The sequence below is a fragment of the Ursus maritimus genome, unplaced genomic scaffold (genome assembly GCF_017311325.1).
Source record: "Ursus maritimus isolate PB19 unplaced genomic scaffold, ASM1731132v1 scaffold_8, whole genome shotgun sequence".
Taxonomy (NCBI): domain Eukaryota; kingdom Metazoa; phylum Chordata; class Mammalia; order Carnivora; family Ursidae; genus Ursus; species Ursus maritimus.
Genome location: NW_024426996.1, coordinates 427,789 through 451,010, shown reverse-complemented (window position 1 = coordinate 451,010; position 23,222 = coordinate 427,789). Strand labels below are relative to the sequence as shown.

The following is a 23,222-nucleotide window of genomic DNA, read 5'->3' as shown; positions in this document are numbered from 1 at the left end:
AGAAAATAGGAACAGGAAGCATTGGGCTAGATACCTTATTACCTTCTAGTAATATCTGAGCTTTAAAATTATACATACGTACTACTTTGATATAACGTACAATTTAAGAACACAGTAGGAGAATATTTATAAATAAAATAATATGTAAAGTCTGATCCATTTATAAATATAAATACACACAGAGAGCAGCTCTGGAATGCATGTAACTGTTACTAGTGACTGTCTCTGTGTGATGAGGTTACAGGAGTTTTGCTGGTTTCTTCTTTTCCTACAAAGATCTGTTTTGCTATTTTAACAAGAAATATACTTTTTCTTCACGAAGTATTTTAAATTATTTGCTTACCTTAGCTGATTTTTTAATAGTTAAGCCTCCATCCAGTTTAAAAAGAATTGTCATGTTGTATCCAGTCTGGTTTCCATGTCCATGAGGCCACCAAGTTTCTACGGTAACATTCTTTGAAGAAATAATGTAAGTTATTCTAAGTAATCTGTGGCATATCTTCCACAAAATTATACAGTGATTAAGAGCATTATATCAATGCCTCATAGAGTCAAGCACAGAAATTCTAGGTTCCATATTATGCCAAATTATACCAACCCATAGATAATATTTAAAAATCAACATGATAGGTGTTTAGCATGGATTAATATACAAAAAGAGAAAGAACAGAATAACATGGGTTTTCAGAAAAGCAATTATTTCCGTTTTTAACACTGAAATTTACATTTATTCTGTGTTCTTAACATTTAGAATTGGACTTTGAGGTTGACTCTTCTCCCAAGCCCAGAACCAGAAATTGTTTGGGGTCCTCACTTTATCCAAATAGTCACAATGTTGCTTTACTCCATCCTGTTCAGTTCACAATGATCAATTACAGGAATAAAAAAAGAAAAAGAAAAGGGAAAATACAGCCCACTTTTACCCATGAAGGATCATGAGCTTAGAATTAGATTTTTGCATATAAAATAAGCACCAATATTCAAAATAATTTACTGTATTTAATAATCAGTGAAATCAGAAATAATCAGAAATTATACAGAAATAATCACTGTATTTAAATGCAATGCTTAGAATGTATTTGGATTTAGGATACTGCAACAGTGCAAAAAAAATTCAGGTAAAACACACCTGACTTCCTGGGAGAAAAGGAGGCCAAATCACATATTCTCCATTTCCTTATTCTTAAAACCTGGGAATATCATTCCTTAGTTCGTAACACACACAAAACATATGAGAGGTTAAAAGTGAAGGAGAAAATGGAAAAGTACATTTTTCTTTCATTCTCAGTCCCTTCTTTCCAGCCATTTCTTTTGAATAGTATTGCTTTTCATCTAGTGGCTCTAAGGAAGTATCATCATTCACCTTATTAATTTTCACAAATAGCTCAACAGTCCTTTCCCCAGGTTGAAGTTCAATGCTGTGTGTCTGCTGTGTTTGCAGTTTAGGGATGGCTACGATCACTTGGCCAGAAACCGGCTTTGAGCTGACAACATCAAAAGAAGACTCTATTTCAAGACTCCACTCCTGGGTATGGTTATCTAAGGCATAGAGAAAAATAAAAGAAAAGAAACACATATATACATACATATATATGAAATATGCCAAGCATTATTGCTGTACTCCTTAGGATTCATTGAAGAAAAAACTGAAGCAGCTTCTAAACTAATAAGCACTCCACAGATCCTGTCATGACAAAAAGTCCAGCGGAAATTCTCATTTAATCTTTAGAGTTTAATCATTCACTTTGGTTTTTTGTGTTTTTTTAAATCATTCATTGTGAAGAAGAATAACCAAAAGTATATATTTTATATACTTTTGTTACAATCATAAGTCATAAAAACTTTATAAATAGGGCATGAATAGAATATCACAAATGAAAATATAACATAAATTTTCTAAGATTGATACATGCTTGTTCCTTTTTATAAAGCAAAGTAAAAATACAGAGTTTCTAAGCCATTTAATAAGGTATAAACTTAGATGTAGTAGAATTAATCGTGTGAAAAAGCAGAGATATACAGTTGACCCTTGAACAACATGGGTTTGAACTACATGGGTCCATTTATGTGATTTTTTTCAAAAAATATATTGGAAAGTCTTTGGGAGATTTGTGACAATTTGAAAAACTTCATAGTAGAACTACAAAGCTTAGAAATACCAAAGAAAATATAAGAAAAATTCAGGTATTATTGTAAGAGTACAATATATAATACATATACAAAATATGTGTTAGTCAACTCTATGTGTTATTTGTAAGGCTTCTGGTCAACAGCAGTCTGTATTAGTAGTGAAGTTTTGGGGGAGTCAATAGGGCACCTGGCTGGCTCAGTTGGTAGAGCCTGTGACTCTTGATGTTGGGATTGTAAATTCACATCCCACGTGGGTGTAGAGATTAACTTAAAAAAAGTTACATGTGAATTTTCAACTGCACAGGGAGTTAGTGCCCCTAATCCCCATGTTGCTCAATGGTCAACCATTTTATTTTAAATGTAGATTATGTAACCAATACATATTTACTGAGAACATTCTGTGTGCCATGTAGTTTGCTAAGTGATGGGAATTACATGGTGACCACGATAAACATGGCCCCTGACCGCATGAGTTAAGAGGCTAACGGGATATAGACCAATACAAAAGTGAAATAATACCGCAATGGGAGAAATATGAGGTTGTCCTGAGAAAACACTCATAGGAAGGAAGGTCACTTAACTTACAGACGGTGAGGGAAGGCCTTTACGACAAAGCAGTATCTAGCTGAGCCCAGAAGAATGCTTTCGCTAAGTTCAAAGGCAGATGAGAAGTATTCTAGGCAGGATGAAAAGCAAAGTGAAGAGCCGTGAGTGAGGAGAGCAATGCTTTTAACAAAAACTTGAGCAATAATGAAACTGGTAAAGGAGATAAGCGTGACGGAGTAAGTAAGCAGGTCCAGCTCATCCTGGCTCGTGTGAGGAGTTTGACAACTTTACCCTAGATCAATGAGGAGCTGCTGGAGATTTTTCATCAAAAAGGAAAACACACGGTGCCTGGGTGGGTAAGCCTCTACTTTCGGCTCAGGTCAAGATTCGGGAGTCCCAGGATCCAGCCCCACGCTGGGCTCCCTACTCAGCAGGGAGTCTGCTGAGGGAGGCTGACCCTCCCCTTTCTCGTGCTCTCTCTCTCTCATTCTCACTGTCTCTCTCAAATAAATAAATCTTTAAAAAAAAAAAAAAAGGAAAACACAATCAGATCTGTGTTTAAAAAAAATTACAAAGGAACCCATCACAATGATAAAGCAGGATAAGAACAGAAGAAGCAGAGAGACATGAAATTTCTACCTGTGCAAAAGGGATAGAAGGTGCCACTTGGAAAATCTCGGAATGGAGAGGAAGAAAAGAAAAAGAAAAGGGAGCATGGCTGAAGAGGAAAGTCACGGGGAGAAAAGAAAGATGAGACAGTTGCCTAAGGAATAACACTTTGGGAATGGAGTCTGTGAATGGGGTAGAATGTTGCAAGAGGGATCTGAAGCAGTGTTTTATATTACGTGTAATATAACCCCTGACTCCATCATCCATTAAACTTAAATCATTTAGTCTCCAGAATAGAATCTGTGTTTGGTTTTGGTTTTAAAATAAGACAGTATGCCAAAGGAGGCTTTGGGCAAGAGCAGAGTGGAAAAGCTGACTCCTATTTTTTAAGTTACACGGGAGAAACCAGGGATGGAGTACCCAAAACGGCTGCCTAGGCAGGATGTCAGGGCCACCAACAAAAGTTCTCTTTCTTTACTGCCACAGGAAGGACACTGCCTGGTGCAGATGTACTTAGCTTTGTATGATCTAGGGCAAGAAACAGGAATTTCCTGCTGAGTGGCTTCTATTTTTCTTTGTGAAAAAGAGATGGGAGAAGGTTATCAGCTGACAAATCTTAGAGACCCTTTTCCTACAAATAAGGAGGGGACTAATAATCATAGCTCTGCTGCAAATGAAGGAAAAGTATATATGCTGATCAATGAGCAAACACTTTAGAACCGGCATTCCTTACAAATGCAGAGCCACAACCAGGACTACGGTACAGACGATCATAGCACGTCTCACTATCTGCGTCCCACATCAACCGAAAGCAGAGACGGATTGGATGCACATGGAAGTAAAACTAATCCTGACTTAAGAACTATTTTATTTTTTAAATGATCCATCCTTTTTTTTAAAGATTTTATTTATGTATCTGAGAGAGAGAGAGAGCACAAGCTTGGGGAAGGGAGGGGCAAAGGGAGAAGCAGATGCCCCGCGAAGCAGGGAGCTGGCCGCAGGACTCAATCCCAGACCCCGAGATCATGACCTGAGCCAAAGGCAGATGCTTAACCGACTGAGCCCCCAGGCACCCCTGAAATGATCCATTCTTCAGAACACTAGCCGATGAGCCTTGAATTAATTTGTTCTGATCCAGCCAATTCTCGAGTTTACCCACCCATAGCCTCCAGTTTTTCTAAGATAAAGTATATCAAGACAACCACACTTTGTTAAAGATAATTTCCTCCTACCAAGTATATACTAATTCTCTCAATTTTTCCTTTACAGAATTTTTATTGTTTTTAAACAGAAGCACACACTATAATCTGATCCAAAGGTATTTATTTTCTAAAATATCCCTAAATCTTTGGCACCTACTTGACCTTTAGCTCCTTATCATATTCCCTCTGGCTTCCTTTACTATCTCTCATTTCAAGGAATAGTAATAGATGACGTTTACCAAGAACTTCCTGTGAGCCAGGCACTGTGTTAGCTTATTTAAGCATCACAACGTTTCGATAAGGTAAATACTATTACCATCGTCCTTGTCTAGATAAGAAAACTGAAATACAGAGGAATTAAGTAGCTTGTACAAGGCCACAGGCTAGTAGTTGTGGAGCTTGGACATGCACCATGACAGTCTGAAACTAGAGGCTGTACACTTAACCTCTAAGTTATGCCAATCGTAACCAAATACTTTCCCCCAGAACCATGTCTTATTGGTGCTCAGAATTTTTACAGCAGAGAGGGCATAATGATATAGGGCAGCATTTATTTTAATGATATCAAGTGATGACAGACATCAAATACATCCTTTGGCTGAGTCTTTAATCACAACAGCACAGAGTCATAAAACTTTTGAACTAGCTGTTGACAGATCATCTAGTCTACTTTCCAATAAGTGTTTAATTTCCCCTAGACCACAGGCTGACGAACAATTGGTCTTTGGACCAAATCTGACCTGCCTCCTGTTTTTTTTATAAATAAAACTTTATTGGAATGCAGCTGCTACGGACTGAATTGTGTTCCCCCCACCTCTGCGAAATTCATATGTGGAAGCCCTAACTCCCCAGTATGATTGTTATCTGGAGGTTAAGTACTTCAGGAGGTAATTAAGTTAAGTGAGGTCGTAAGGGTGAGGCCCTCATCTGATAGGTCTGTGGTCTCACCAGAGGGAGAGATCTACCTCCTTCTTTCCCTCCCTCCCTTCATCTCTTTCTCTCTTTTTTTCTGTCTGCCTTTCTGTCTGTCTGTTTTTCTTTCTTTCCCTCCACCACCCCAAACATGTGAGGACACAGCAAGCAACAGCTATCTGCAAGCCGGGAAGAGAGCAGTCACTACAAACCCATCAGCCTGCACCTCGATCTGAGCCTTCCCAGCTTCCAGAACTGTAAGAAATCAATGTCTGTCGTTGAAGCCACCCAGCCTACGGTATTTTTACGGCAGCCCAGCAGGCTACAAAAACAAACACGCTCATCTGTGTATGTGCTGTCTTCAGTTGCCTTTGTGCTACAATGGCTGAGTTGAATAGTTGCAACAAAGGCCATATGGCCCAAAAAGCCTAAAATCTTTACTCTCTGACCCTTTACAGAAAATGTTTACTGATCCCCACCCTAAAAAATCTCTCTAATATCTGTAATGAAAAAAACCCTGCCTCACAAAATAGCCGCCTCTTTTTGCTAGTTTTGACTATAGTAAAGTCTTCACATTGAACTAAAATCTCCTTTTCTTTAATTTCTATGTAAGGATTTTAGTTCTGCCCTACTAATAACCCAAGTTCAAGCTGACCCCTTGGGTGTTTCCTATCACTTCCTCTTCAGTGGAAAATCAGCTGCTTGTAAGAGCCTCTGGCAGGAAGACAATGCAGTTCCCAAAGCTTACTGGCAGTGTCTACTGCTTCTAACAGGGGAAGTTCTAAAGTAAATCAGCAGTCCTCTAGGGCTCATCCAGTCAATCCTTGGGTGCTGCTAACTGAAAAAACTAAGGCTGCAGAATTCAAAAACCAAATACGAACACTTGCAAGTCTATCGTGTCATCAGCAGAGACACTATACCGATATATTTTGTCCTTTCCTCTTCTTCCAAATGGAATACAACCCTTCCTTCCAGAAGTCATGGAGAATTTAAGTAATTTAGTTTCCAAAAGCACACATAGAGTCTTAAATCATCAATAATTTTCCTGGTATTAGCTGGTCACATCTTTTTACTTTTCAAACATATAATCCTGTTTCTAGTTAAGGAGAGCTCCCTCTTATAAATTAAGACCCATTTCTAGAATACAGCTTCCTGCCATACCTCTCCTAGCATTGACAAATTACCCTTTCGTAAAGAATTCTTTCAAAAGAAAGTAAAGAAAAAATGGGTATTCTTTTTCCAAAACTGGCTTTTCCCAAACCTGGCTACCGTGAACAGCCAAAGTGATCTTGAGAAAGAACAAAGCTGGAGGTATCACAATTCCAGATTTCAAGATACACTACAAAACAATATGACACCGGCACAAAAATAGACACATAGATCAACGGAACAGAATAGAGACTCCAGAAATAAACCCGTGATTATATGGCCAATTAATTTATGACAAAGGAGGCAAGAATACACAATGGGGAAAAGACAGCCTCCTCAATAAATGGTGCTAGGAAAACTGGACAGCTACATGCAGAAGAATGAAACTAGACCATTTCCTTATACTATACTCAAAAATTAAGTCAAAATGGACTAAAGACCTAAATGTGAGACATGAAACGATAAAATTCCTAGAAGAAAACATAGGGGGTAATTTCTGACATCAGCCTAAGCAACATTCTTCTAGATATGTCTCCTAAGGCAAGGGAAATAAAAGCAAAAATGAACAAGTAGGACTATATCAAACTAAAAAGCTGTTGAGCAGCAAAGAAAACCATCAACAAACTAAAACGGCAAGCAACTGAATTCAGGAAGATAGTCACAAATGATATGCCCTATAAGGGGTTAATATCCAAAATACACAAAGAAGATGTACAACTCAACACCAAAAAAAATAATAATAATCCAATTAGAAAATAGGAAGAGGATCTGAACAGACATTTTTCCCAAACAGCAATACAGTTGGCCAACAGACACATGAAAAGTGCTCAGCATCACTCATCGTCAGGGAAACGCAAACCAAAACCACAGTGAGATCCACCTCACATCAGTCAGAACGGCTAGTATCAAAAAGACAAGAAATACCGAGTGTTGGAGAGGATGTGGAGAAAAAGGAACCCTTATGCACTGTCAATGGGAATGTAAACTGGTGAAGTCACTGTGGAAAACCATACGGAAGTTCCTCGAACAGTCGAAAATAGTAATACCATATGATCCAGTAATTCCACTACTGGGTATTTACCCAAAGAAAACAAAAACACTAATTTGAAAAGATAAATGCATTTTTTTACTGCATTTTTACTCCGTGCAGCAGTATTTACAACAGCCAAGATATGGAAGCAACCTAAGTGTCCACTAATGGATAAATGGATAAAGAGGACATAGTGTGTATGTGTGTATGACGGAATTCTATTCAGTCACAAAATACAATGGATCTAGAGGTTTGGGGTTTTTTTGTTTTTAGATTTATTTATTTAATTTTTAGAGAGAGAGAAAGAGAGAGAGAGAGAGAGAGCACAAGCTGGGGGAGGGGTAGAGAGAGAAGCAGACTCCTTGCTGAGCAGGGAGCCCTGTGCTGTGGGGTTTGGCCCCAAGATCATGACCTGAGCTGAAACCAAAAGTCAACGCTTAACTGACTGAGCCACCCAGGAACCCCTGGACCTAGAGGTTTTTATGCTAAGTGAAGTATGTCAGACAAGAAAAACAAATACTGTATGACTTCATTTACATGTAAAATCTAAAAAATAAAACAAACGAAAGACAAAAACAGATACATAAATAAACAAACTGATAGTTGCCAGAAGGGCAGTGGTTTGGGGGGAAGGAGGGGTGGGCAAATGGATAAAAGAGAGCAGGAGATACAGGCTTCCTATTATAAAATGAATAAGTCACAGGAGAAAAGGTACAGCATAGAAAATACAGTCAGTGGTACTGTAATAGTGTGGTACAGTGACTAATGGTAGCTCCACTTGTGGTGAGCACAGCCTAACATACAGACTTGTTGAATCACCTGAAACTAATGTAACATTATGTGTCAACTACACTCCAATAAAAAAAATAAGAAATAAAACAAATAAAAATAAATAAAAGATGTAGATTTAAAAAATAACAAATATCTATCACTCCCAGCTCTCCTGCAGTGGAATGCAAATAATTCCAAAAACGGATAAAGTACTGGGGATAGGGATAGCTGAGAAGAAAAATTATTAAATGACTCAAAATCCCCTCCCAGGTCTCCTTCCCAATTATACCAAACTTACATCCTCTCCTCACTCTGACTAATCAACCCCGAGCCCAAACAACACAGGAATTCTATCAAAGCAGGGTAGACAGGCAAGGCTGACCTGCTCTCTCTACAACTTGAGGCCTTCCCTGGCCCAGAGACTCAGGGATGCCCTCGCTGATGGCCTGCTCCCTAGAAGAGACCACGGTCTATAGTTTGTTCCATATTAACCTCAATCAGGCAGGCAACCCAGAGAACGGCAGAGAATGTGGTTCTGGCTACTGACTCATTTTCAGGTTTTTCCAAAACTGATACGGTGAGGTCATTTTAAAAACTAACCCACCAACCGACCACCATGAATCTGACTTGGTTGGAAATTTGTATAAAGAGTACGCAACTGTATAACCAGACTAATGTGTGCTGCTTCCTCATCCAAACAATCTTCAAGATCGTTTCAATTTGTGTAGATGTGGCCAATACATTAACCTTTAAAATCCTCTAAGATATGTCAGTTTGCTCCTTTTATATTCCCATAAGGTCTACTTCTTTGTCAAGATGTGGTCAGGAAAAAAAAAAGAAGAAAGAAAGAAAAGAAAACAGCTTGGGGCACCTGGCTGGCTCAGCTGGTAGAGCATGTGACTCTTGATCTTGGGGTTGTGAGTTCACGCCCCATGTTGCATATAGAGATTACTTAAAAGTAAAGTCTTTAAAAAAAGAAAATAGCTTTATTCAGTTGTCTAAGAGAAAAGTGTAAAAAGACATAGAAGTAGAAAAATAAGAGATGACTGAGTTACTTGAATTCAAATGTGTCCATAACTACCAGAAAGACTCTCAAACTATATCCTAACCCTTGCTTTAACTGATTATAATTAAGCCGCAAGTATCAATGTCTTTATCAGTCAGGTGTCTAGCTTCAAGAAAAACTGAATTCTTCTATAAGTAGAATGTCTTCTACTTACACCCTCGCTAGGTTAAAATGACTGCTATAACTTACAACACAGAAAAAGAACTACGGAATGCTAAAGGCAGAAGAAACTTGGCAATCTCCGCACCACTTTGTAGATGAGGCTCCTGAGGCCCCAGCGACAGAACCTCGCTCGAAAGCTCCTGAGCCAAAGGACAAGTGCCTCGGTTTCCTGACTCTAAGTGTTCACTTGGCATGCATCTCTCACAGAAGCACCTCTCAAAGAGAAAGCCACTGGCAGGCACACACTGAAACTGGTGTATAAACACTGAAGAAAACCTAAAGCAAAGATACTTTTAGGATCCAGGAATCACATTACTGGGTATTTACCCAAAAAATACAAAAACACAAATTCAAAGGGATACATGCATCCCGATGTTTACAGCAGCATTATTGACAACTGCCAACTATGAGAGCAGCCCAAGTGTCCATCAATAGATGAATGAGTAGAGGTGGTATATATACACAATAGAATATTACTCAGCCATAAAAAGAATGAAATCTTGCCATTTGCAACGATGTGATGGAGCTAGAGAGTATAATGCTGAGTGAAATAAGTCAATCAGAGAAAGACAAATACTACATGATTTCACTCATATGTGGAATTTCAGAAACAAACAAATGAGCAAAGGAAAAAAAAGAGAGACAAACCAAGAAACAGAGTGATAGTTACCAGAGGGGAGGTGGGGGGGGGGGATAGGGGAAATAGGTGATGGGGATTAAAAAGTACACTTACCATATGAAAAAAATAAAATAAAATGATAAAAGCAAAGGTACTTTTTGCTTTTCATCCTAAGTCCAAATATCAAATACATTCAACGTGAAACAAAGCACTTGGGGGAAGGGGTGGAATGTAACAATAAAATGTTAGCCTCTTAATGAAAGGGTCTGTGAAAAAGAATGCTGAAATCTACAAATGTAAGGGATGTGTCTGACCCTCTACTAAGTGCATAATTATATGTTGCCACAGTTCCTCCGTTTGTCAAAATACCATCTTTGTAACCTAGACTATCTCACAAGAGCCGGTCAACAGTTATGGGAACATCAAAGAGTACAAATATGTTTCTTGAATAATTACTGTCTGTAAACCTTGACAGACACTATAAATTATATCCCAACCCAAAAAAGCAAGATGTTGAATCTACTTAGAGAAACAAAATATACCCAAAGTTCACAGTTAAGAATACAGGAGGGCTTCAGAGGGGAGAGGGGTGGGGGAATGGGATAGACCGGTGATGGGTAGTAAGGAGGGCACGTATTGCATGGTGCACTGGGTGTTATACACAACTAATGAATCATCGAACTTTACATCAGAAACCAGGGATGTACCGTACGGTGACTAACAGAATATAATAAAAAAAATTAAAAAAAATACTGGGCCACTTGGAATAAGTTAAAATAAATTAATAAAATTACAAAAAAAAAAAAAAAGAATACAGGATGGTATCCGGGGGGTTAAGAATTAACACGGAGAGGAGGAGTTAAGATGGCGGAGGAGTAGGAGACACCGTTTTCAGCTGGTCCCCTGAGTCGAGCTGGATAGGTACCAGACCAGCCTAAACAACCACGGAACCAGCCTGAGACGCAGGAAGACGCATCTGGATCTCTACAAATGAACATCTCCAGCGCTGAGTATTGAGGTACGAAGCGGGGAGCCAATGAAACTGTGCACAGATATCGGAAGATAAGCGGAAGGGGAGGGAGCCGCCGCGTTGGGCCGCCCGGGAAGCGGTAACACCACGCGGGGAGCGGCGTGGCTGCGTGAGTCGGCGCCTCTACGCCAAAACAACGACTGGAGGCCGTGGGCAGTGCGCCACAGGCATCTCAGCGGAGACCCGGAATCTGGTGCACTCACTGGATCTAGACTGAGACCGGGAGATCCGGGTGGGCTTGCCCAGCGAAGCGACTGAGCGGCTGACGGCATTAGAAACACAAGATGAGACGGCGCCGGCCCTGGAAGTGAGGGCTGGGACGCCGGGTGTGGGGCGCACATCCCGGGACGCTGCAGGGTTGAGCAGCACCAACAGAAACAGAGTTAAAGTGGCCAGAACATTAGTAGAGAACGGGCCGCAATCCTTCTGTTCCGTGACAGAGGCTGAAATTTGGCCGCTGCTGCTCTGACTCTCAGAAGAGGCACAGCAAACCGCCAGGGAAAGCCGCCAGAGAACAAAAGCCTGGAAATACCGGCTCAGAGAGTGCCCATCCCCATCCTCCCTCGCAGGGGACACGGAGACTCTACCCAAACAGGGTTGCCTGAGTATTGGCGCGGCAGGCCCCTCCCCCAGAACACAGAAGGCAGGCTGAAAAATCAAGAAGCCCACAACCCGGGCGCCTGGGTGGCGCAGTCATTGAGCGCCTGCCTTCGGCTTAGGGCGTGATCCCGGCGTTCCGGAAAGGAGTCCCTCATCGGGCTCCTCCGCTGGGAGCCTGCTTCTTCCTCTCCCACTCCCCTGCTTCTGTTCCCTCTCTCGCTGGTTGGCTGCCACATAAATAAATAAATAAAATCTTTAAAGAAGAAGCCCACATCCCTAAGATCCCTATAAAACAAGGGGCACGGCCTGGGACCCAGTCAATAATTTGGGCTCTGGAAACCCCGCAACCTCTCTTCATCAGAATGACAAGAAGGAGAAGCCCCCCCCAGCAAAGAAAAGACAGTGATTCTGTGGCCTCTGCCACAGAAATAATGGATATGGATGTAACCAAATTATCAGAAATGGAATTCAGAGTAACGATGGTCAAAATGATGAGTAGAATTGAAAAAACTATTAACGAAAAGGTTACTGAGAATATAGAATCCCTAAGGACAGAAATGAGAGCGAATCTGACAGAAATTAAAAATTCTATGAGCCAAATGCAGGCAAAACTAGAGGCTCTGACGGCCAGGGTCGCAGAAGCAGAGGAACGGGTTAGTGAATTGGAGGATGGGTTAATAGAGGAAAAAATGAAAATAGAAGATGGTCTTAAAAAAATCCACGCCCACGAATGTAGGTTACGGGAGATTACTGACTCAATGAAACGATCCAATGTTAGAATCATCGGCATCCCCGAGGGGGTGGAGAAAAACAGAGGTCTAGAAGAGATATTTGAACAAATTGTAGCTGAAAACTTCCCTAATCTAGCAAGGGAAACAAACATTCGTGTCCAAGAGGCAGAGAGGACCCCTCCCAAGCTCAACCACGACAAACCTACGCCACGTCACGTCATAGTGCAATTCGCAAATATTAGATGCAAGGATACAGTATTGAAAGCGGCCAGGGCAAAGAAATTTCTCACGTACCAAGGCAAAAGCATCAGAATTACGTCAGACCTGTCTACACAGACCTGGAATGAGAGAAAGGGTTGGGGGAGCATATTTAAAGCTCTTTCAGAGAAAAACATGCAGCCAAGGATCCTTTATCCAGCAAGGCTGTCATTCAGAATTGATGGAGAAATAAAGACATTTCAGAATCGCCAGTCACTAACCAATTTTGTAACCACGAAACCAGCCCTACAGGAGATATTACGGGGGGTTCTATAAAAGTAAAAAGGCCCCAAGAGTGATACAGAACAGAAAGTCACAGCCAATACAAACAAAGACTTTACTGGCAACATGGCAACATTAAAATCATATCTCTCAGTAATCAGTCTTAATGTAAATGGTTTGAACCATCCCATAAAACGCCACAGGGTTGCAGATTGGATAAAAAGAAATGACCCATCCATTTGCTGTCTACAAGAGACTCATTTCGAACCCAAAGATGCATTCAGACTGAGAGTAAGGGGATGGAGTACCATCTTTCACGCAAATGGACCTCAAAAGAAAGCTGGGGTAGCAATTCTCATATCAGATAAATTGGATTTTAAACTACAGACTATAGTTAGAGATGCAGAAGGGCACTATATTATTCTTAAGGGAAGTATTCAACAAGTGGATATGACAATTATAAATATATATGCCCCCAACAGGGGAGCAGCAAGATACACAAGCCAACTCTTAACCAGAATAAAGAGACATATAAATAAAAATACATTAATAGTAGGGGACCTCAACACTCCACTCTCAGAAATAGACAGAACACCCTGGCAAAAACTAAGCAAAGAATCAAAGGCTTTGAATGCCATACTCGACGAGTTGGACCTCATAGATATATATAGAACACTACACCCCAGAACCAAAGAATACTCATTCTATTCTAATGCCCATGGAACATTCTCAAGAATAGACCATGTTCTGGGACACAAAACAGGTCTCAACCGATACCAAAAGATTGAAATTATCCCCTGCATATTCTCAGACCACAACGCTCTGAAATTGGAACTCAACCACAAGGAAAAATTTGGAAGAAACTCAAACACTTGGAGACTAAGAACCATCCTGCTCAGGAATGACTCGATAAACCAGGAAATCAAAAATCAAATTAAACAATTTATGGAGACCAATGAGAATGAAAATACAACAGTCCAAAACCTATGGGATACTGCAAAGGCAGTCCTAAGGGGGAAATACATAGCCATCCAAGCCTCACTCAAAAGAATAGAAAAATCTAAAATGCAGTTTTTATATTCTCACCTCAAGAAGCTGGAACAGCAACAGAGGGACAGGCCTAATCCACGCACGAGGAAGCAGTTGACCAAAATTAGAGCTGAAATCAATCAAGCAGAAACCAGAAGTACAGTAGAGCAGATCAACAGGACTAGAAGCTGGTTCTTTGAGAGAATCAATAAAATTGACAGACCACTGGCAAGACTTATCCAAAAGAAAAGAGAAAGGACCCAGATTATTAAAATTATGAATGAAAAAGGAGAGGTCACGACGAACACCATTGAAATTGGAAGGATTATTAGAAATTTTTATCAACAGCTATATGCCAATAAACTAAGCAATCTGGAAGAGATGGAATCCTTCCTGGAAACCTATAAACTACCAAGATTGAAACCGGAAGAAATTGATTCCTTAAACAGGCCAATTAATTATGAAGAAATTGAGTCAGTGATAAACAACCTTCCAAATAACAAAACTCCAGGCCCGGACGGTTTTCCTGGGGAATTCTACCAAACATTCAAAGAAGAAATAATACCTATTCTCCTAAAGCTATTTCAAAAAATAGAAACAGAAGGAAAGCTACCAAACTCATTCTATGAGGCCAATATTACCTTGATCCCCAAACCAGGCAAAGACCCCCTCAAAAAGGAGAATTACAGACCGATTTCCCTAATGAATATGGACGCCAAAATCCTCAACAAGATACTTGCTAATAGAATCCAACAGTACATTAAAAGGATTATCCATCACGATCAAGTGGGATTCATACCTGGGATGCAAGCGTGGTTCAATATTCGCAAATCAATCAGCGTGATACATCATATCAACAAGAAAAGACTCAGGAACCATATGATCCTCTCAATCGATGCCGAAAAAGCATTTGACAAAATACAGCATCCTTTCCTGATTAAAACCCTTCAGAGTGTAGGAATAGAAGGTACATTTCTCAATCTCATAAAAGCCATCTATGAAAAGCCTACTGCAAATATTATTCTCAATGGGGAAAAGCTGGAAGCCTTTCCCTTAAGATCAGGAACTCGACAAGGATGCCCACTCTCGCCACTATTATTCAACATAGTACTAGAAGTCCTTGCAACAGCAATCAGACGACAAAAAGGGATCAAAGGTATTCAAATTGGCAAAGAAGAAGTCAAAATGTCTCTCTTTGCAGATGACATGATACTCTATATGGAAAACCCAAAAGAAGCCACTCCCAAACTATTAGAAGTTATAGAGCAATTCAGTAACGTGGCGGGATACAAAATCAATGCTCAGAAATCAGTTGCATTTCTATACACGAATAACGAGACCGAAGAAAGAGAAATTAGGGAATCCATCCCATTTACAATAGCACCAAAAACCATACATTACCTTGGAATTAACTTAACCAGAGACGTAAAGGACCTATATTCTAGAAACTATAAATCACTCTTGAAAGACACTGAGGAAGACATAAAAAGATGGAAAGATATTCCATGCTCATGGATCGGAAGAATTAACATAGTTAAAATGTCCATGCTACCCAGAGCAATCTACACTTTCAATGCTATCCCGATCAAAATACCGAGGACATTTTTCAAAGAACTGGAACAAATAGTCCTTAAATTTGTATGGAACCAGAAAAGACCCCGAATCTCCAAGGAACTGTTGAAAAGGAAAAACAAAGCTGGGGGCATCACAATGCCGGATTTTGAGCTGTACTACAAAGCTGTGATCACAAAGACAGCATGGTACTGGCACAAAAACAGACACATAGACCAATGGAACAGAATAGAGAGCCCAGAAATGGACCCTCGGCTCTTTGGGTAACTAATCTTTGATAAAGCAGGAAAAAACATCCGGTGGCAAAAAGACAGTCTCTTCAATAAATGGTGCTGGGAAAATTGGACAGCTACATGCAAAAGAATGAAACTTGACCACTCTCTCACACCATACACAAAAATAAACTCCAAATGGATGAAAGACCTCGATGTGAGACAGGAATCCATCAAAATTCTAGAGGAGAACATAGGCAGCAACCTCTACGACATCGGCCAAAGCAACCTTTTTCATGATACATCCCCAAGGCAAGAGAAACAAAAGATAAAATGAATTCATGGGACTTCATCAAGATTAAAAGTTTCTGCACAGCCAAGGAAACAGTCAGAAAAACTAAGAGGCAGCCCACGGAATGGGAGAATATATTTGCAAATGACACTACAGATAAAGGACTTGTATCCAAGATCTACAAAGAACTTCTCAAACTCAATACACAAGAAACAAATAAACAAATCAATAAATGGGCAGAAGATATGAACAGACACTTTTCCAATGGAGACATATAAATGGCTAACAGACACAAGAAAAAATGTTCAAAATCATTAGCCATCAGGGAAATTCAAATCAAAACCACACTGAGATACCACCTTACGCCAGTTAGAATGGCAAAAATAGACAAGGCAAGAAACAACAATTGTTGGAGAGGATGTGGAGAAAGGGGATCCCTCCTACATTGTTGGTGGGAATGCAAGTTGGTACAGCCACTCTGGAAAACAGTGTGGAGGTCCCTTAAAAAGTTAAAAATTGAGCTACCCTATGATCCAGCCATTGCACTACTGGGTGTTTACCCCAAAGAGACAGACGTAGTGAAGAGAAGGGCCATATGCACCACAATGTTCATAGCAGCAATGTCCACAATAGCTAAATCGTGGAAGGAGCCAAGATGCCCTTCAACAGATGACTGGATTAAGAAGTTGTGGTCCATATATACAATGGAATATTACTCAGCTATCAGAAAGAACGAGTTCTCAACATTTGCTACAACATGGACAGCACTGGAGGAGATAATGCTAAGTGAAATAAGTCAAGCAGAGAAAGACAACTATCATATGATTTCTCTCATCTATGGAACATGAGAACTAGGATGATCAGTAGGGGAAGAAAGGGATAAAGAAAGGGGGGGGTAATCAGAAGGGGGAATGAAACATAAGAGACTATGGACTATGAGAAACAAACTGAGGACTTCAGAGGGGAGGGGGGTGGGGGAATGGGATAGACCGGTGATGGGTAGTAAGGAGGGCACGTATTGCATGGTGCACTGGGTGTTATACACAACTAATGAATCATCGAGCCTTACATCGGAAACCGGGGATGTACTGTATGGTGACTAACATAATATAATTAAAAAATCATTAAAAAAAAAAAAAAGAATTAACACGGAGATGGAAGAACATTGAAGTCAGCATGGCAAGGATCTGCAAAGGATGGCAGGTTGCTTACGTAAGATGAAAAACGATGCTTCATCTCATTGGGGGGGAGCTATTCAAAGAGAGCTGCCTTGATAAACTTCACCCTGCTGAGCAGCTAACAGCTCCTCCGTTTGCTGGCTTGCTTCTTGCGTCTTAATAGGTGAAGGAAAGCTGCAGTGAAGAGGTAGTCCTGTGCACGTGAAGAAACAGCCATGACAACAAGCTGAAATGACCAAGCCACAGAACGTTTCAATTCAAACACAGGATATCTTCCTGTGCTCCTGCTAGAATTACAGGACAGCCTTCAGCAGCTGGTTTTCAAAGAGCTCACAGCTTGCATTAGCCAGAGAGGCAGGCTCACAGTTACAACAGCTGTTTCCCCCTTCTTTACGAGCAGCAAGATCTCCTTGCTTACTCAGCAGGACAAAACCCTCAAAGATGAAACTAAGGCAAAACAGACGCAAAGCAAAATTTCCCCCAACAAAGATAAATTGGTAAATTCCAGAGAAAAAAAAATCTATTCAGGCAACAAGGCAGCTAATCACGGGAGAGATTAGCCAAGCAACGCACCTACCCATTAAAGACATTTTCAAGGGTGAATACTGGTATTTTATGGGTAAAGTAATTCAAAGATGAAAGAAAAAGTGAGTCAAAATGAGTGCATTCAAAAAATGCATCAAACAAGGCATTAAGCAAGATGGACGAATCTTGGGGTGCCTGGGTGGCTCAGTCGTTAAGCGTCTGCCTTTGGCTCAGGGCGTGATCCTGCCCTTCTGGGATCGAGCCCCACATCAGGCTCCTCCGCTGTGAGCCTGCTTCTTCCTCTCCCACTCCCCCTGCTTGTGTTCCCTCTCTTGCTGGCTGTCTCTCTGTCAAATTAATAAATAAAATCTTAAAAAAAAACAAAGATTGACAAATCTTTGCTATATTACAATATTATATTCCCTATAGGCAAAGGGCAGCAATGACCTTCAATACAGGCTTCTGTAGGGCAGGCCAGGGTCTAGCTGAGAACTAAACTAACTCCTCCAACTCAAAGGCTAGGTCTTTGAGAATGAAGGAGGGGGCACTTTAGGCTGAGGCAGCAAGTACATGTGGATAGGCTAGGGGAAGGGAGCATCTCTGGGGTGGTGGGAGTGCCCGAGCACAGGTCAAAGATCCACAGTTCACCTCAGCTCAAGAGGAAGATGCACATACTGAAAAACTTACCTATACTATTTTTTTCGGACTGTAGTAACACAAGACTAAACAATGTAGCATTTCATCGGAACATACTTATCATATATTTGGACTTACTGTGTTTATGGAAGCATATGAGAAGCTCGTAAAACTATGTGATCACCCTTCCCTAATCAATTTTAGGGCATAATGTGAACAATTCACATCAGATTACCAATATGAAAGACCTAGCACGGAGAAGACGATCAATAAATGAATATATGTCTCTCTCTGTCTCTCACACACACATAGCACCACCACCACCGCCACACAGGGCCTGCGGTTTGGGCCAGATGATTTGCTTATAAATGTCTTCATCTTTGGAATCAGAGCATTCACTCCTACCAGCTATCTTCTCCCATCTCTCTTCCCCACATACCTCGGAAACCCAAGTCCAGACAGACTTTCCGCTCCGCTCCCCCGGCAGATGGGGTCATTCTTCCAGCCCCTTCCCAAGAGAAAAGGACAGGAGAATCTTCCTGGGTTTCTACACCCAGTAAAAAGCCTCTGAGCTTCCCTTTTCAATACCAGGGTCAATCTTTCACTGTTCAAAACACTGAAAATGTGGGTTCCCTAGAACAGCTACTGCTATTTATTTTTTATTTATTTATTTAAAGATTTTATTTATTTATTTGACAGAGAGAGCAGGAGAGGGAACACAAGCAAAGGGAGCGTGAGAGGGAGAAGCAGGCTTCCCACCAAGCAGGGAGCCCGATGTGGGGCTCGATCCCAGGACCCTGGGATCATGACCTGAGCCAAAGGAAGACGCTTAACGGCTTAGCCACCCAGGCGTCCCAAGCTACTGCTATTGAAAACCCGATTCGAATATTTCAGTGCTAAGGAGGAATTATTCAAACAGATATTTTCTAACAAGGTTTTAAAGAAAGTCATGTCAATGAATTGGTATCTCTTAATACCTAGATAAACGACAAGAGCCTAAGAGATAACAGGAGTAATTCTTGTTTTCCTTTGACCTCAGTATTTTTTTCAAATATAAACTGGCTTTTATTATCTTAAACATTAAGAATAGGTGAAAATCATTGAGAAAGCTGAGTTTAGGGCAAAATCAAACAAATGACCACAGGATACTGAAAAATAAAAAAGTTTAGAAACCACCATTATAAGGACAGAGAATGTAGAAAACGAAATATCTATCTATATATATGAATTAATATAAATATATATTTGATATATTAAATATAAATTTGATATATTAAATATAAATATATAAGTACATATGTGAATCTGTACATGTATTACACAGATATATAAAGTAAACTAATTCTTAAGAATTTCAAGTTAATTTTTAAAAAGTCAAAGAGACTTTTTTCTGGCCTACTGCTCACAATTAAATTGGGGAGTTATAGTCAGTCATTTGATCTTCAGTGGTAAACTTACTAATTTTAAATTCAGAAATAAATTGAACATTTGGAAAAGCAATAAGGTTATCTTCTTCTAGCCTCAATGGGGAGAACACAGAAAGTGTCACACATCATATTAAGAATTACTGCTTGATATGCATAGGGCATATCTTCTAAACAGGAAGCATATTTTTCTCTATGTTAAATACAACATATATTGCAGTCACAAAATATCAAAAATGTAGCTGATATGGGGAATTGATTACACTGAATCTAAATTAAATTTTTTGTTTGTTCTTTTGTTTAAGATTTTATTTATTTATTTGAGAGAGAGAGAGCATGAGCAGGGCAGAGAGGGGCAGAGAGGAGCGGAGGGAGAGGGAGAAGCAGGCTTCCCGCTGAGCAAGGAGCCTGATGTGGGGCTCAATCCCAGGACCCTGGGATCATGACCTGAGCCAAAAGCAGACGCTTAACAGACTGAGCCACCCAGGCACCCCTTAATTAAATTTTAAGTATCATTTAAATTGATTTAATTCCAATAAAATTCACATAGTCACTAATGACTAATAAACTGAACTTTATTTTTTTTTATAATGATTTTTTATTATATTATGTTATTCACCATACAGTACATCCCCGGTTTTCGATGTAAGGCTCGATGATTCATTAGTTGAATAAACTGAACTTTAATGACTCATATTCAGGAAGAAATGTTTAGTCTCATTTTCAAAATTTTAAATTAAACTAGAACAGTGTTATTCAAATATTTTCAGGTATCAGGGTATCTAGAATCCATAGCACTTTTTGCAAACTACCTAAAACACTGATAAAACTTCAAAATCAGACCCCTCCATTCCCTAGACTTTATTATACCTGAGGAAAAAATATCGGTGGGAATGGGGAAGAATGAACAATTCTTTGAATTTAGTAGCAAAACTCAGTTCCAGTTACACCTCTGAATAGTTCAGAAGCACTACAGGGCTATGAACAGCCACATTTACACATGCAATTTAAATTGCAACTTTTCATGCCCTTTCCACGCTTAAAAATGCCAGCAGTGCTTAATAACCTCAATTACCAACCAGCTCTGATTTGCTTTTGTCTTCTGCCTTTAGAAAACAGATTTGGCTTGATGGAATAGCACTCTTGGGTCACTAGGGCCTTTAAGATAACAGAACCCTTGTACCTACACACCACATTCTTGCTGATTCCATCCAGTTAGGCCTGCCTGTAACCGGACTGAGCACCGTGAGGTATCATTCAAGATCCCCCTTCACTTGGTTTCTCTCACTTCGCAAATCCTCCCTGATCTTTGGTTTTCGGAACTACTGGGGCTCCCATCCCACAAGCCTATTACAGTCTTGTTTGGTGCGGTAAATTGTTCACATCTCCCATCCCCACCCCAACCAATGTGCAGGCGAGAGTATACATACTCTAGGTCCTTCCTACGCTAAACACACACAGTGTCAGGCAAACAACGCAACAAATATCTGACGGGCTTTTCACTGACTTGTTGACATCAGTGAGATGTCTGAAGCTTTATTCAATGCTCCTTTCTTGTGAATAGCTCCTTTGGCTGACAAAGTAGTATTCTTTACCTTACAAAACTTTCTCTACGCCTTGTTTGCATTCCAGTTTATTTTCAACTCTTACCAAGGCCAGTATGTCACAGCCTTCAGAGGCGTAAACTGTGCAATGATAGAGTCAGCCCAGCGATGTGAGCGAATCAAGAACTCAGCATAGTTGGAGTTCTGAAAGTGAGAACAGAGGCTGCGAAGAGGAGTACAAGGCAGCAGGCCCAATTCTTTTAGAAGGAACACTTAGCTCAGAGAAACCTAGAGCTGCTCTTGCTTTCTTTCTTTTTCTTTTCAAAATATGTTTAAAATTATCTATCTCCTTCCTATTTTATATTGTAAATTTTCATGACAAATCACACTTTGTGTATATTTTTCATGCTGACAAATTTAATGTGCCATAAAATCTTTTAAATGAGTCTCTGAAAAGTTTATATATTCAAATTATAAACCAATTTTATTACATAGAGGAGGCTCAAAAAAGAAAAACAAGAAATCACATCTCTTAGCTTACCATATACAGGGGAAAACATGAAGTAGTTCAGATGGCAAATGTTATAGGCTTCAATTCTGACATCTTTCCAGATGCCTTGGGTAGGAAAGGATGGCCCCCAGTCCCAACTAAAGGAACTCTGCTCCTGTAATTTCAAGAGGAAAAAAGAAGACAGATCCCAATTACCATGAAATTTAAACACTATGAAAAACCTGTTCTTTTAAAATATTACATACATGTATATTAGTTTGCTAAGTCTGTAATAACAAAATACTACAGACTATGTGGCATAAACAACAGAAATTCATTGTCTCACAGTTCTAGAGGCTGGCAAGTCTAAGATCCAGGTGTTGGGAGGTCTGGTTTCCTCTGAAGCCTCCTTCCTGGTCTTATAGCCACCTTCTCACTGGGCCTTCACATAGTCTTTTCTGTGCACACACACACAGACACACATTTCCTCTTCTTATAAGGACATCATTCATACTTGACTATCTCCCACCCTAAAGGTCTCGTTTTAAGCACCTCTTTAAAGACCTTATCTCCAAACAACGTTACATTTTTAGCTCCTGAGGATCAGGATTTCAACATAAAAATTCAGGGGGACACAAAACCCAGTCTATAATAGTGTTCGTGTATATGTGTATGTCCCAAATAGAGCATCTAAAATGGCCTACAGCGACCCCCTCCTGGTACGCACACCCTGTGCAATCCACTCTCCTCGAGTATGGATTAGACCTAATGAATCACTTCTAACCAAGAGAATACAGGAGAGGTGATATCATTTCCAAAATTAAGTTATAAAAAACTGCACCTTCGGTTCTGGGTGCTCTCTCCCACTCTCTCCTGGCCGTTTTGTGGAAGCCAGCTGCCATGTTGTGAGGCCGCTCTGTGGAGAGGCCACGTGAGTAGGTGGGCTTGAACGTCAATCTGAGGCCTACCGATAACCGTGTGAGTGAGCTTAGACACAGACACTTCAGGCCTAGTAGAGCCATGAGATTACCGCAGCCCTGGTCCATACTTGACTGTAACCTCACAACTGGCCTTGAGCCAGGGGCACCTGCCTACACCACACTCAGACTTCTGACTGGCAGAAACTAGGGTAATAAATGTTATTTTAAGCTAGTAAGTTTTGGCATACTTTGTTATACAGCAATACATGAACCTATGCAACATAGTTAAGTCTGGCAGAAATGTTTTAAAAACATAAAATCTGATTATGTACATTGATTCTTCAAAAGCATATGACATTGAAA

At 40.2% G+C, this 23,222-nt stretch overlaps 1 protein-coding gene across 4 annotated transcripts in view; it reads right to left on the bottom strand.

Annotated features, from left to right (window-relative positions):
• Positions 1 to 23,222, bottom strand: part of MANBA (mannosidase beta) — a 118,320-nt gene that overhangs the window by 71,129 nt on the left and 23,969 nt on the right. For all 4 annotated transcript variants that reach the window (XM_008707214.2, XM_040625055.1, XM_008707215.2 and 1 more), the window contains 3 exons: positions 21,991 to 22,114; positions 1,364 to 1,539; positions 344 to 454 (listed from right to left, as the gene is read on the bottom strand). In XM_008707214.2, coding sequence (XP_008705436.2) covers positions 344 to 454; positions 1,364 to 1,539; positions 21,991 to 22,114 — 411 coding nt within the window. The remainder of the gene's footprint in view (positions 1 to 343; positions 455 to 1,363; positions 1,540 to 21,990; positions 22,115 to 23,222) is intronic.